This window comes from Carassius carassius, chromosome 14, assembly GCF_963082965.1.
Source record: "Carassius carassius chromosome 14, fCarCar2.1, whole genome shotgun sequence".
Classification (NCBI taxonomy): Eukaryota; Metazoa; Chordata; class Actinopteri; order Cypriniformes; family Cyprinidae; genus Carassius; species Carassius carassius.
This window is the reverse complement of record NC_081768.1, coordinates 28,273,403-28,288,613: the sequence shown is the minus strand read 5'-3', so window position 1 is coordinate 28,288,613 and position 15,211 is coordinate 28,273,403. Positions and strand designations below refer to the sequence as shown.

The following is a 15,211-nucleotide window of genomic DNA, read 5'->3' as shown; positions in this document are numbered from 1 at the left end:
GAAAAAAAAAAAGTCCCTGGACACGGGATTTATTTATATATATTTTTTTTGCCATAAGTCTATAAATTTTGTTACATCTTTACTATGGTGATAATTTTGACTTATGTCTGTTCTAGAGACATTACAACTTTTTGATAAAGCTCTAATTGGTTTTCTTTTGGAAATATATTTCAAATTATTCCTGAATGCATTTATGACTGTAAAAGCATATCGGTGTGAGTCACAATCGCAAAATTGATCAAAGAAATCGCCATAGGTTTTTTTTTTTTCATATCACACAGCCCTAGTTCATTCAATAAATACAATTAACAATCTAGCTTCTGAGTACTAAGTTATTAACCCAACAATAGCGGGGTCAGTTAATTTTTTTTGAAGTGGGCCGCGCAAACATATGTGTTTGGTTGTGTGGGCCGCGAGTTGAAAAAGGTTGGGAACCACTGGCCTAAACATTTGATTTTTTTCCTCTGAAACACAAAAACGAAAATTTAAATAAAAATGTTTTGATAATAGGCCAACCCTTCTCTGCAGATATTGTTGCTTCTGGTTTGTTAATTGTAAATCACATAAAGTCTAAAAAATATATTGTTTCCAAAAAAAAAAATAAAAAAAATAAAAATTACAAAGTTCATTTTTATATAAAGCTATTGTGCTAGAAATGTTACTATTATTTAGAAGAATGTATGTGATACTGCTTCTACTGTTGAAAAATAAAAATAAAACTATTTTTTAAAGAAATAAATCACACAATGTTTCTTCCATGTTTTAATTTCAATAGCAAATCCCCTTTATTTACCAAAAAATAAAATGTGATTAAATTTCATTAAGACAAATTAAATTTGGGTTTTAAAAATTAATTGGTACCGTGACAACACTACATGGCACAGTATGTTTTTTTTCTCTAACCTTTTTCAATTTGATGGTGGCAAATAGTGCCGCTATGTTGCCGGTCATTTCGTCTAGTTCATGTGTATTTATAGGTACACATAGCAATTGAGATAAATCAGGCAGGTTATTTACATTTATTCATTTAGCCGACGCTTTTATCCAAAGCGACTTACAATTGCTAGGGGTTAAATGTCTTGCTCAGGGACACATTGATGTCTCACAGTGGATTCGAACCCGGGTCTCTCACACCAAAGGCATGCATCTTATCCACTGCGCCAACACCACCCCCCAACACCAGATTTGAGAATCTGTCTTTGGTGGCTGGAACAATAGTTCTGCCCAGATGGTAACGTTGAGCCATATAGTTAATATCAGTGATACGCAGCATCCACGATACAAGGAAATGGTCGTTAACATCATCACTTTGAGGTACGATATCTATATCAGTAAGATTGATTCCATGCAATATTAAATCTAGCGTATGATTAAAATGATAGTGGGCCCGGTGACATTTTGCTTGACTCCAAAAGAGTTTATTAGGTCCGTAAACTCATGTCCTAATGCATCATTTGTATTATCAACGTGAATATTAAAATCTCAGACGATTAGTGCTTTATCAACTGTGACCAAAAGGACTGAGAGTAAATCTATTTCTTTTAGGAATTCTGGATGCGGCCCTGGTGGTCTATACACAGTAGCCAGAGCAAGAGATACAATAGATTTATTTTGCATATCTGTGATCATTTCATTTACAATAACTGCTTTGGGCGTGAGTGATCTAATGTTTATGAGCCCAAACTTTAAAAATAGTTTTGTTTTGTTAAACCAGAAAGATTTTTCTGGTTTAATCATAAGACTTTTTCTAGATCCTACATTAAATTTATATTTTGACCCCACTATTCGGGGAACAGACACAGTCTTAATAGATTGGACAGTGCAAGTATGTCTATCATTTAAGTGGGTATAACAAAAGTCATCATAATAAATATTTGAGAATGGGCTTATTAGTCACATGGAGTGAAGTGTCCAGGAGATGTTGTCCGAGAGGAGTTCCCGCTCCAACACTGCTGGGGTGCAGGCCATCAGCGCGAAAAGCCTAGGACGCTCCCAGAAAAGATTCCTATTATTAACAAAGAGCAGTTTCTGTTCTTTACATCATGACAATAACCATTCATTTAAAGCAACAAGTCTACTGAACCTTTCGTGTCCTCGTCGATACTTGGGCAGCGGTCCTGACATGATGATTGTAGCCATGGGCGTCGTGCTGCGCACCGTCTCAGTCAGGCTCCTTAAGTCCCTCTTCAGTGTCTCCATCTGCCGCAGCATGGTGTTGTTAACCCCAGCGTGAAGCATGACCGCTCTGGAGCTATCGTCGGCCTTCAGGATCGCGGGTATCTGCGCAGAAACATCGAGAACACGAGCACCAGGGAAACAGTGAGTGTGCACTTTACCTTTGGCTAACGTAGCATGGACGTGTTGGACAATGGAGTCTCCGACGATCACAGCGTCGCGTTCCATCTCGCGGAGGGGAGCGTAGCGGTTCCGGGTGGAGATCTTGAAGACCGGAGGGGGAGAAGTCGTCGCCCGGCACCTGGCTCGCTTCCTCCGCTGTGGATGCACCTAGGGTCCATGGTGTCCCAGCACCGGAGTGAAGGACATCTGGGAGGATCGCGTCCTGGGTGCACCGGGCCTGTGCAGAGAAACACACAGAGTAGAAGTGGTGGGACTGTTAGCAGCGCGCGCTGTATACTAACCCTGGACTTGTGAGAATCAGCCCAGGAGGCTTCCAGCGCGGCTCTCCGCACTCTCAGCTGGGCCTGCCTCACCTCTAGGTTGCGAATCTGCTTCTCCATAGCCTCCAGCTCGAGCTGCATTCGGTGTCCTCACCTGCAATCAAAGGTTGACATAAATCTGCATTTAAAGCAAGTAACAGTGAGTAAAGCAATGGTAATATGTGTGAATAGAGTATTAGCAATGCAAGTGGGATTTGCGGCTACCACGCTGGAAATGCTAACGGCTATAAGCTAAATAGCGGATCCGGGAAATCAAAATAAAACTAGTGATAAGGCGTTCTGATTGTTTTTGTTGTAGGATATAGTCACATGTTATAGAAACGAAAGTGGTGTTGTATAAAATAGATTTTTAAGATAAGAAGTCGATAAAAAAAATAACGTGACTGAGCTCAAACACAATACACATGGCAGCAACAAACAGGAATAAACGTTATAAATAAAGAATAAAAGAAAGAATCTCAATTAGCCCTTTTTTTCGATTTCTGAAGTTAATTGGCAACTCCAATGATGATGTAATTAATTATCTTTTGACTCCCCTGGCAGTGGCACACAAAAACAAAAAACGTTTGTAGGAGATATGCAACGAATTATAGATAAAAAAATAGTGTTTGCTTGGTTTTCAAAATGGAAACAGAATATAGTTCATAAAATATATGATGAAAAATCATAAAACTAACAATATAATTAGATTTTTTTAAATGAACAATTCCTGTATAAAATTGGACAGCAACCTTTATATAAAACATTTTGAGATCGTCCACAGCTAAGCAAAGCGGGAGGCAGGTTCTGTGCAGAGTGCACGAAGTGAATGTGGTGCACAAAGTCAATTTCAGATGCAATGGAAAAAGAAAAAAAAACCTGGATAAAACCATACACGAAACTTGTAAATAGTTAACAACATAGCCTAGATTATGCCCAGACTCCGTTCCTAAGTATATAATGTAAATTTGTTAAATCACAGCAACAAATTTTAACCGATTAATCGCCTATTTTCATTTGCTACATGTTTTTTTGTTTGTTTGTTTGTTTTTTTTAAACACGCAAAAAAAAAATAAGTGTGTGAAAGGGAAATAAATAATTCATGTATAAGTTGCATTTTATTATATGCAGAAATAATAACGGCAGGCCTAAAAATGTAATAATGTGCCAAAAGGATATTTTAAGTTCCCTTCACTTTACAACAAATCCTTTAAATTGAACAAATTTATCAGAAAATAACAAGAATTAAAAAATATATAGTTCTAATGGATAAACATAATTGCAGTGTATAATATAGGCTTAGCTATAAACAAACAAAAAATAATTATTAATAATTTAAATCGAAACATAAGGTAAGGTTAGGATCTCTCATTTCGGGAGAAATCCAAACGTTTCCATATTCGTGATGTTGCCCATTTGAAGCTTAACTATTATTCATGAGGTAGAATAGGCTTTGTAGTTCAAACCTGTTTCAGTATTGACGAAAAAAAAATCATAATGAGCAAATATTTGCCAGCTGTCAGGGATCAATCAGGTTCATTCACACCCACTGCACAAAGATCAAAATCACCTGAGTATTAACCACTTGCACCTGTCGTTATATCACACCACTGAGCACTACAAAAGAGCACACTTCGCATCCAGTCTCCGTCGAACCTTGAACTAGGAACCGACCTGCTTACATTCTCTCTGTGATTTCCAGATTCAACGTTTTATCAATAACTACAGTACCATAACCTCTTCACTTACCTCTCTCTTAAAGGGAAAACCCAAGTACTTAACCTGGACTCCAGTGGCGAACACAGCATTCAACATCTTGAAACAGGAATTCACCTCTGCACCCCTTCTGCGTCATCCTGATCCAAACCTCGCCTTCATTGTAGAAGTTGATGCCTCCACGACCGGAGTCGGTGCCATCCTATCTCAACAGCAGGTAGATACCAGCAAACCTCTCCCTTGTGCATTTTTCTCCAAGAAGTTGTCTCCAGCAGAACAAAACTATGATGTTGGAAACCGTGAGCTTCTCGCCATCAAGCTAGCTCTGGAGGAGTGGAGACATTGGCTCGAGGGTGCTCAACATCCATTCACAGTCCTTACTGACCATAAAAATCTGCAGTACCTAAAGAAGCCAAGAGGCTGAACCCGAGACAAGCTCGTTGGGCACTTTTCTTCACCCGTTTCCATTTCCACATTACTTACCGCCCAGGATCCAAGAACATCCGCGCTGACGCCCTTTCCAGACTCCATGCTCCCCCAGATCTCATTGAAGAACCTGAATCGATCCTACCAACATCTGTATTCATCAGTCCGATCCTTTGGGATCTTGACGACCAGATCCAAAGAGGTACACGACGAGAACCACCTCCACCTGAGTGTCCAGCCAACCTTACCTATGTCCCACATGAGTTTCGTCTACCTCTTATTGAATCTGCACATTCCTCCGTGGGTACAGGACATCCCGGAGCCACTCAAACGTTTAATATCCTTCAACCACGGTACTGGTGGCGAGAGATGAGAGGAGATGTGAAACGCTTCATCCAAGGATGTCAAATCTGTGCTAAATCCAAGGTTCCACGCCACTTACCATCCGGGAAACTCTTACCACTCCCTGTCCCTCAGAGACCCTGGTCTCATCTGGGGTGGATTTCATCACCGATCTACCATCATCTGGAGGTAACACGTGCATCATTATCATCGTGGACAGATTCTCTAAGGCTTGTAAATTGATTCCATTACCAGGACTCCCCACGGCCTTCGAAACCGCAGAGAATCTTTTCAATCAGGTGTTCCGTCATTTTGGCATCCCAGAGGATATTGTATCCGATCGTGGTCCCCAGTTTATATCTCGGGTCTGGAAGGCTTTCTTCTCTCTCCTTGGGGTCACGATCAGTCTAACATCTGGGTACCATCCTCAGGCGAATGGGCAAACGGAAAGAAAAGTGCAAGAAATAACCCGTTTCCTTCGCACTTTTTGCCAGAACCACCAAGAGACATGGAGCCAGTTCCTCGCATGGGCCGAATACGCCCAGAATTCTTTACGTCAGGGCACTACTGGACTAACACCTTTTCAATGTTTCCTGGGTTTCCAGCCACCTTTGTTTCCATGGTCCGGTGAACCGTCCGAGGTTCTCTGTTAATTACTGGTTCCGAGAAAGTGAAAGGGTTTGGAACGAAGCACATTGTCATCTCCAACGGGCGGTCAACAGACATAAGATGTTCGCAGACGCCCGAAGAGGTGAAACACCTACATATGAGTCTGGTCAACTTGTCTGGCTTTCCACAAGGGACATTCGTCTACGCCAACCATGTCGAAAGTTAAGCCCACGATATATCGGACCTTTCAAAATTCTCCACCAAGTCAATCCGGTCACATACAAGCTTAAACTCCCTCCTCAATTCAAGATTCACCCCGTGTTCCATGTGTCATTGTTAAAACCTCACTATCCTGCTGTTCTCTCTCCTTCCACAGAACCTGATCCTGACATGCCCCCCACTGAGGAAGATCCCATCTACACTGTTCGTGACATCCTGGACTCCCGACGTCGGGGTGGTCGCCTAGAATACCTGGTCGACTGGGAAGGATATGGACCAGAGGAAAGATCTTGGATTCCACGAGACGATATCCTTGACCCAACACTTCTCACTGAGTTCCACCAGCAGCATCCACAGCGACCGGCTCCACGACCTCGAGGTAGACCACCACGACGTTGGGGTCCCCGTTCCGCTGGCGCGGACCCTGGAGGAGGGGGTAATGTCAGGGATCAATCAGGTTCATTCACACCCACTGCACAAAGATCAAAATCACCTGAGTATTAACCACTTGCACCTGTCGTTATATCACACCACTGAGCACTACAAAAGAGCACACTTCGCATCCAGTCTCCGTCGAACCTTGAACTAGGAACCGACCTGCTTACATTCTCTCTGTGATTTCCAGATTCGTATACTCTGCTGTTCCAGTGTTACTCTACGGAATTCCAGCATAAGAACTTACCTACTGCTTCTCTGCCCAAGACCCAGCAATTCCTCCTGAATACTCTTCGATTCTCCTGTGATCCTTTCCTGTGTATCCCGGTTTGCATATCCTTTCTACATCCAAGCATTCCTCTGCAAGATATCATCATCGCACTTATTACTGCATCTGTCTGTTTCATCTGACGATCTCCTGCCATTCTACTATTAAAGCTTTCTGAATCCTACTTACCTTGTTGTCCTCGTATATATCCTGACACCAGCGCTTAATGGCTCGGTGAACAGCTGCGCTGTTTACAATGAATATGTGCACGTGAGGCTCTAGCGCGATCAAACAGCTGAAACTGAAAATACTCAATTTTTGGTCACACAGTAAAGGCATAATTCGAAAATGCAAAGTGTTAGCAGTTTGAAAAATCAAGAATAATAACAGTTAATTAGAATTATTTCTAAATGCTGGACCATTCTCATTTTCTCTGAATGAACCGAAATGAAAACATTTAGCTTTGTGTGTGTGTGTGGGCATGTTTATGTGAATGTTGGTGAATGTTGTTGTGAATATTTTGTGAATGTTTTTGTGTATCAGGACACAACTTTGTATAATGACATGGGTATGACACCGGTATTACAAGGAGAGGGTGACTTATGAGGACATAACCCATGTCCCCATTTTTCAAAACGCTTATAAATCATACAAAATGAGTTTTGAGGTTAGGTGGAGGGTTGGTGTAGGGCGATAGAATATACAGTTTCTACAGTACAAAAATCATTACGCCTATATATATATATATGTATGTATATGTATGTAATAATAAAACTGTTAATAACAATAGCATGCAGTAAGTAACTTTGTTTAAAGATCTTTCTTTTAATTTTTGATGCATAGACTGTAGCCTAAGACTATCTGACATTTTGAAATTAACTCACTGTAAATGTTCTAATGGTTTTTAAGGATGTTACAATGTTATTATAATGTTATTGTTGTTTTACTTAGTCCTTTCATCTCCGTTTACAAACCAACATTTTACAATTACATTTAGTTTGCAATCAGTCCCTTTCCACCACCTGGCGGTAGTTTTGCAAATTATTTTAACACGCGACTGACTTGAAGGTACACGTGGTGTGATTTACCCATTCTGGTTGTACACCTACTGTATAAATTGTCCGTTAGTCGTTTTACACACATGCACAGAAATTTTTTTTATGCACGACATTGTGAGATACAAAAAACATATGGCAAGAAATCTACTCTTTCTTAGCCGTGCTGCATCATCATTCCTTCTCTTTTATTTCTGAACATACCCAAACTTCCCTGCTTCCGCACAGTGAGATCACGGTTTTAAAATAGAAGTCCTGGAGGAAATAATTCACAATATATACAAATATACCATTTAAATTTCTAAGTGCAACATAATGTTAAAATGCTAAAAAGTATCAAAGGCTGTTATACTTTGGTCAATTTATTTTTATTTATTTTCCCCCTGGTATATTTTCCTATTCTGCTCTGCCTAATAATATTTGCCAGATTAAATTAACTGTTTTTTTTTTTGTTTTTTTTTTCTTCAGGCAAAAGCTCACTGGCGAGTTGGTGTATCCGCTCTAAATACTCTGGCTGGCTACATTGATTGGGTTGCTCTGGTCCACATCACCAATGATAACTGCCATCTTTTGGAGATCTTATGTCTGTTGCTGAGCGAACCTGAGCTTCAGCTGGAGGCTGCAGAGTGTCTACTAATTGCCATTAGTAGGAAAGTAAGTGACAGCATTTACATCATAAAACTTTTTTCAGCTTTTTTTTCCCCTTAATATTCCTTATTTTGTTTTTGTTTATTTTTATTTTATTTATACAGGTGGTAGTCATTTAATTAGAATATCATCAAAAAGTTGATTTATTTCACTAATTCCATTCAAAAAGTGAAACTTGTATATTATATTCATTCATTACACACAGACTGATATATTTCAAATGTTTATTTCTTTTAATTTTGATGATTATAACCGACAACAAGGAAAATCCCAAATTCAGTATCTCAGAAAATTAGAATATAAATTAAGACCAATACAAAGAAAGGATTTTTTGAAATCTTGGCCAACTAAAAAGTATAAAAATGAAAAGTATGAGCATGTACAGCACTCAATACTTAGTTGGGGCTCCTTTTTCCTGAATTACTGCAGCAATGCGGCATGACATGGAGTCGATCAGTCTGTGGCACTGCTCAGGTGTTATGAGAGCCCAGTTTGCTCTGATAGTGGCCTTCAGCTCTTCTGCATTGTTGGGTCTGGCATATTGCATCTTCCTCTTCCCAATACCCCATAGATTTTCTATTGGGTTAAGGTCAGGTGAGTTTGCGAGTTTAAGAACAGGGATACCATAGTCCTTAAACCAGGTACTGGAAGATTTGACACTGTGTGCCGGGGCCAAGTCCTGTTAGAAAATGAAATCTGCATCTCGATAAAGTTGGTCAGAAGCAGGAAGCATGAAGTGCTCTAAAACTTCCTGGTATACGGCTGTGTTGACCTTGGACCTCAGAAAACACAGTGGACCAACACCAGCAGATGACATGACACTGCAAACCATCACTGACTGTGGAAACTTTACACTGGACCTCAAGAAACGTGGATTGTGTGCCTCTTCTCTCTTTCTCCAGACTCTGGGACCCTGATATGCAAAGGAAATGCAAAATTTACATTTACATTTAGCTGATGCTTTTATCCAAAGCAACTTACAATTGCTATATATGTCAGAGGTTGCACGCCTCTGGAGCAACTAGGGGTTAAGTGTTGCTCAGGGGGACATTGTTGTCTCACAGTGGGTTCGAACCCAGGTCTCTCACACCAAAGGCATGTGTCTTATTCACTGTGCTAACACCACTCAAAAAATTTACTTTCATCAGAGCACATAACTTTGGACTACTCAGCAGCAGTCCAGTGCTTTTTGAAGCGAGACGCTTCTGACGCTGTCTGTTGTTCAAAAGTGGCTTGACACAAGGAATCAAACAGCTGATACCGATGTCTTGCATATGTCTTTGTGTAGTGGTTCTTGAAGCACACACAAATCACAATCCTCTCCAGGGTGCGGTTATCCCTATTGTTTGTACACTTTTTTCCTATCACATCTTTTCCTTCCCTTTGCCTCTCTATTAATGTGCTTGGACACAGAGCTCTGAACAGCCAGCCTCTTTTGCAATGACCTTTTGTGTCTTGCCCTCCTTGTGCAAGGTGTCAATGGTCGTGTTTTGGACAACTGTCAAGTCCGCAGTCTTAACCATGATTGTGTAGCCTACAGAACTGGTTTTGAGTTAATTAACTGATTAGAATGTGGCACCAGGTGTCTTCAATATCTAACCTTTTCACAATATTCTAATTTTCTGAGATACTGAATTTGGGATTTTCCTTAGTTGTCAGTTATAAACATCAAAATTAAAAGAAATAAACATTTGAAATATATCAGTCTGTGTGTAATGAATAAATATAATATAGAAGTTTCATTTTTTGAATGGAATTAGTGAAATCAACTTTTTGATTATATTCTAATTATATGACCATCACCTGTATATCTGCAAGTCATTGCGGTCATTGGAGTCAAATTCACATATACTTAGGGATAGGTATCTAGGGGTTAGGGTTAGGTTAGTGTGCATGTGTGATTTTATTACTGGACCCTCGGAATTGAACGGGAGAACGCACATTCTAAACAGTTTATTGTACACGTAAGTTAATCGTTGTTCTAATCTAATGCACTGCTGCACTGTAACGCACACACATATACAAATGTCCATATCGCACAGCCCTAACCTGGATGCCGACGCACTGAACGCTCTTTATTTGCACCTGTCAGTGTTTACGAATAGATAAAATGAAACTCCCCAGAGACGTGAGCTGCCGGACCCGCGGTCCGTATGAGAATCACACCCCTTTATACGGCCATCCGGCCAGGATGCCAGGCCATCGTTTCCCGTCAAGCGCCGCGGCCAGCGAGAAGAATGCTTGAGCTAGAAGAAGCCGCTGCCCCTCGCGCCCTGGACCGAAGAGGGGAGCGCGTGTGCCCGCCGGGCTTCACTCCTTACCTGGACCCTTCCTTCCAGAACACTGCCCGACCCATACGAACCCCGCAGCACGACAAGGACACCAGATCCCATGTTTGTTTTGGACACTCTCCCCCTTTGGACACTTATTCCCTGTTGTTTTATTTTCTGTTAATAAAAGCCTCTCCGAGGCCTCACACCACACCCACTGTGTCTGTCGTTTACTCCTTATGACTAAAATAGCTTGCAGAACCCTTCAATACAGTTGGTAAATATTTGTTTTTATTTTAGGGGTGGGGGGGGGGCAGACATAGTATCAGAAAAATGGTTGCAGGAATCTCATTTTTCCATGGCATCATCTTCAGATTTGAAATAGAAACTAGTGAGACATGTGACTTTCAACCCATTACTTTTCTAGATTGCTCCAGGAATGATTTAATGTATTTTTATATCAAATAAATTTTAAAAAAGTGTGGTTAAAAAAAAAAAAAAAAAATTTTTTGAGCATTATCAACTCGGGATGATGAAAAGTAAAGCCCAAAGGGTCTTCTTTCCAAAGACACCTTATGTAACACAATTTTAAGTTAGGTAGGGCACTTTCAGCTCTGACTCTCATAATGGGGGGTGCTGGTTAACAGGTTAAATTTCATATTTGAAATCACCAAAGAAATCTGACCACAACTGTGTGTCATAGATGTTGTTACTTTTTCTCAAGTAGCATTATAAAAAGCTTATTTCTCAGGCTAGATCAGCCCGTGTGCATGTGCAGTCCTAAGAGCAGCACGTCTCAGAGCGCTTACTGTTTCTATAGCAACTGGGAATTCTAACGGCAGCTGCAGTGACGTGCTGACTTTACGATAAGTGATTGGCTCTTTCACTCAGAAGGCAGGGCCTACTGCGATTGAGTGGCCATATTGAGCGTTGCATATATCCCCATTCAAAACTATACGAGTGACATGTCTTGGCTATTCTATATTCTTTGCTATTATTGTAATGCTGAGCCCAGCAGGCTGGGTTACTAAAATTAAAATGGGGAATGACTTTTCTGTGTGAGAGTCAAAACGTGTAAAAAATGACATAAAAACAAAAATATGGTTAATAAGATTGGTGTATTTACAGGTTCACAATAAAAGACTTTTAAATAACACAATAAAAGCAGGTAGACTCAGTCTGCTAAAAAAAAATAGGTATTTTGTCTATACCCTAAGAACAGTCTAAGAATCCCTGTGTGTTATGAAGTCCGAATGTGAGTGTCCAGCAGTGTATATACACAATCTAATCTGAGTGAAATCCAAGTGGCAAGTGTCCGGAAAAGTAAATCCAATAAAAGTAACTCAACAGTCAGGGTGTGAGTGGAAGCTGTTAATGGCCTCCTTGTTTGTTTGCCATGCTGCTCTTTTTATGGGGTTATTGCTTCCTGTCAGGTGACTAATCACATGACAGGCCAACCAGACAGTTCTTAAAGACATGCACTCTAAAATGGATAAGGGGCATAAAATGGACTTAAGAACATGTAAACCAATTAACAGTGTAATATATAGAGCTGTTAAAACATGTCCCTTGTGTGACAGTGTTACCAGTATGACAGTTTAAGTTATTTTTTTTCCTCATTAATGTACACACAGCACCCTATATTGACAGAAAAAACATAGAATTGTTGACACGGTGTATATACTCATATATTTAACTCAGGTGGTGTCCTTTTCTTTTGACCATCCTTGAGAAGGTTCTACACCTTCATTTGAAGTCCAGCTGTGTTTGATTATACTTATTTGACTTGATTAGGAAAGCAACATACCTGTCTATATAAGACCTTACAGCTCACAGTGCTTGTCAGAGCAAATGAGAATCATGAGGTCAAAGGAACTGCCTGAAGAACTCAGAGACAGAATTGTGGCAAGGCACAGATCTGGCCAAGGATACAAAAAAATTTAGGCTGCACTTATGTCCTAAGAGCAAAGTGGCCTCCATAATCCTTAAATGGAAGACGTTTGGGATGACCAGAACCCTTCCTAGAGCTGGCCGTCCGGCCAAACTGAGCTATCGGGGGAGAAGAGCCTTGGTGAGAGAGATAAAAAACCCAAAGATCACTGTGGCTGAGCTCCAGAGATGCAGTCGGGAGATGGAAGAAAGTTGTAGAAAGTCAACCATCACTGCAGCCCTCCACCAGTCTGGGTTTTATGGCAGAGTGGCCAGACGGAAGCCTCTCCTCAGTGCTAGACACATGAAAGCCTGCATGGAGTTTGCTAAAAAAAACACCTGAAGGACTCTGGTCTGATGAGACCAAGATAGAACTTTTTGTCCTTAATTCTAAGCGGTATCTGTGGAGAAAACCAGGCACTGCTAATCACCTGTCCAATACAGTCCCAACAGTGAAGCATGGTGGTGGCAGCATCATGCTGTGGGGGTGTTTTTCAGCTGCAGGGACAGGACGACTAGTTGCAATTGAGGGAAAGATGAATGCGGCCAAGTACAGGGATATCCTGGACGAAAACCTTCTCCAGAGTGCTCACGACCTCAGACTGTGCCGAAGGTTCACCTTCCAACAAGACAATGACCCTAAGCACACAGCTAAAATAATGAATGGGTGGCTTCACAACAACTCCCTGACTGTACTGTACCATCCAACCTGACAGAACTGGAGAGGATCTGCAAGGAGGAATGGCAGAGGATCCCCAAATTCAGGTGTGAAAAAGTTGTTGCATCTTTCCCAAAAAGACTCATTGCTGTATTAGATCAAAAGGGTGCTTCTATTAAATACTGAGCAAAGGGTCTGAATACTTAGGACCATGTGATATTTTAGTTTTTCTTTTTTAATAAATGTGCAAAAATTTCAACAATTTCTGTTTTTCTGTCAATATGGGATGCTGTGTGTACATTGATGAAAAAAAAATGAACTTAAATGATTTTAACAAATTGCTGCAATATAACAGAGTGAAAAATTTAAGGGGGTCTGAATACTTTCCGTACCCACTGTACATAGTTAAGGTTTTAAAGTTATTACTACTCTTAATGATACTGCTTATTGATCTGGTACTGTAATGGTATTCTTATCAGTTGTTTTTGTTTTATATTATATATATGTGTGTGTGTGTGTGTATATATATGTGTATATAATGTATATATAGTGTATGTATATATTTGTGTGTACAGTAGATAGACATCCAAAACGCCCCTTTTACCGCCGCACGTAACCGCCACGTCTGTAAAGAGCATTTTCAGCTTTTGACATGGATTAATATGTAAAATGTCAATATTTTAATATATTAGGCCTATATTTTAATGTATATTTTAAAATTCCTTTAATAAAAAAACATGAATTTTTGTTATTCGATACCTGTCCTTTTTTTATTTATTTTTTTGACCACTTCTTGGGGAAAAAAGACATTTGTCTGTACACTGATTAAGAAATTGTTGCATGTTAATAAAACGTGAGGCACTTTATAATTTCGTTCCCATTATTTAGGCCTAATTAGTCTAAAACAAGAAACAAATAAATTAAACCTGCACGATTTAGCTAACTCTTTGAAACTCTAAAGAATGGATGGATTAATAAACCGTCCACACGATTAAACTCAAGTTCTCTCATTATGATCAACAAAATGCACACGATGTAAAAAAGAGCTTCATTAACTCACAACTTAAGTGACTTTAAGGGAGCCTTCTTAATTTGCTTTTAGGGCTGGGCGATAGCATATATATATTTTTTTTTTCAGAAAAATGTATTTTAAAATCAATATTCAAATGACAAATGAATTTTTCAAAACAAGTTTTAATATAGTTCTTCATCATTAATTTACCAGTCAAATGTATAACCGAGAGCAGTAAAAAAAAAAAAAAACAGTAATGTTATTACCTTAACGCTGGAAATACCTTTATTTTATTTTGTTATTATTTTTTTTTTTTTGTTAATACTAGTCCATCTTGCATATAACCATCCACTTGGCGTTAAGAGCTGTTCAGATTAAAACTGCCAGCTCCGCAGTGAGTCAAGTGTCATGGATGGAGGACAGCGCAAGTGTAAATATCATTTCTAGTCTATATTTCCATCTCGTTATGCCGCTGGTTTAGGTTTTTTTTATCTTATATAATTTATTTGTAAATGGAGCAGTCACTGTCTATCTACACAGGACGCGAGACTTGTCATCCATTCCCCACTGCGCTAAAATTGTGTCTAAACTTGATGACATCACACTACAGTGTCAAATCATCTGAATGCAGTGTCAGTACATTTCGTCATAAATAGAACGAGCATCAGTTCACTGATGGGGATCGTGACTAGTGTAGACAGCATCACTGGGTTCTGTTGTCTTTTGTCGGATCGCACCACTCGTGTTCGGTGTAGACCTGGCGTGCATTTTTTATGGGTTATGTTACAGCCCTGTTTGTTTTTAATGTTTTTATTTAAAATCCGTATTGACTGCATGGACATACTTTTTTGGCGGATATGTTGTGCTTGTGCTGCCGCGGTCATCTTCATTTTGTCGGGTGAAACATCTCTCTCACTCGCAGCAGAGTCTGTGAGAGGGAGTGAAGCAGCAACAACTTCTCCTCCGG

General features: G+C 39.9%; 1 protein-coding gene across 2 annotated transcripts in view; it reads left to right on the top strand.

Annotated features, from left to right (window-relative positions):
* The window catches only part of LOC132157448 (exportin-5), a 175,564-nt gene that overhangs the window by 25,291 nt on the left and 135,062 nt on the right, over nucleotides 1-15,211 (top strand). For both annotated transcript variants that reach the window (XM_059566807.1, XM_059566806.1), the window contains exon 7: nucleotides 8,196-8,381. In XM_059566807.1, the coding sequence (XP_059422790.1) occupies nucleotides 8,196-8,381 (186 nt within the window). The remainder of the gene's footprint in view (nucleotides 1-8,195; nucleotides 8,382-15,211) is intronic.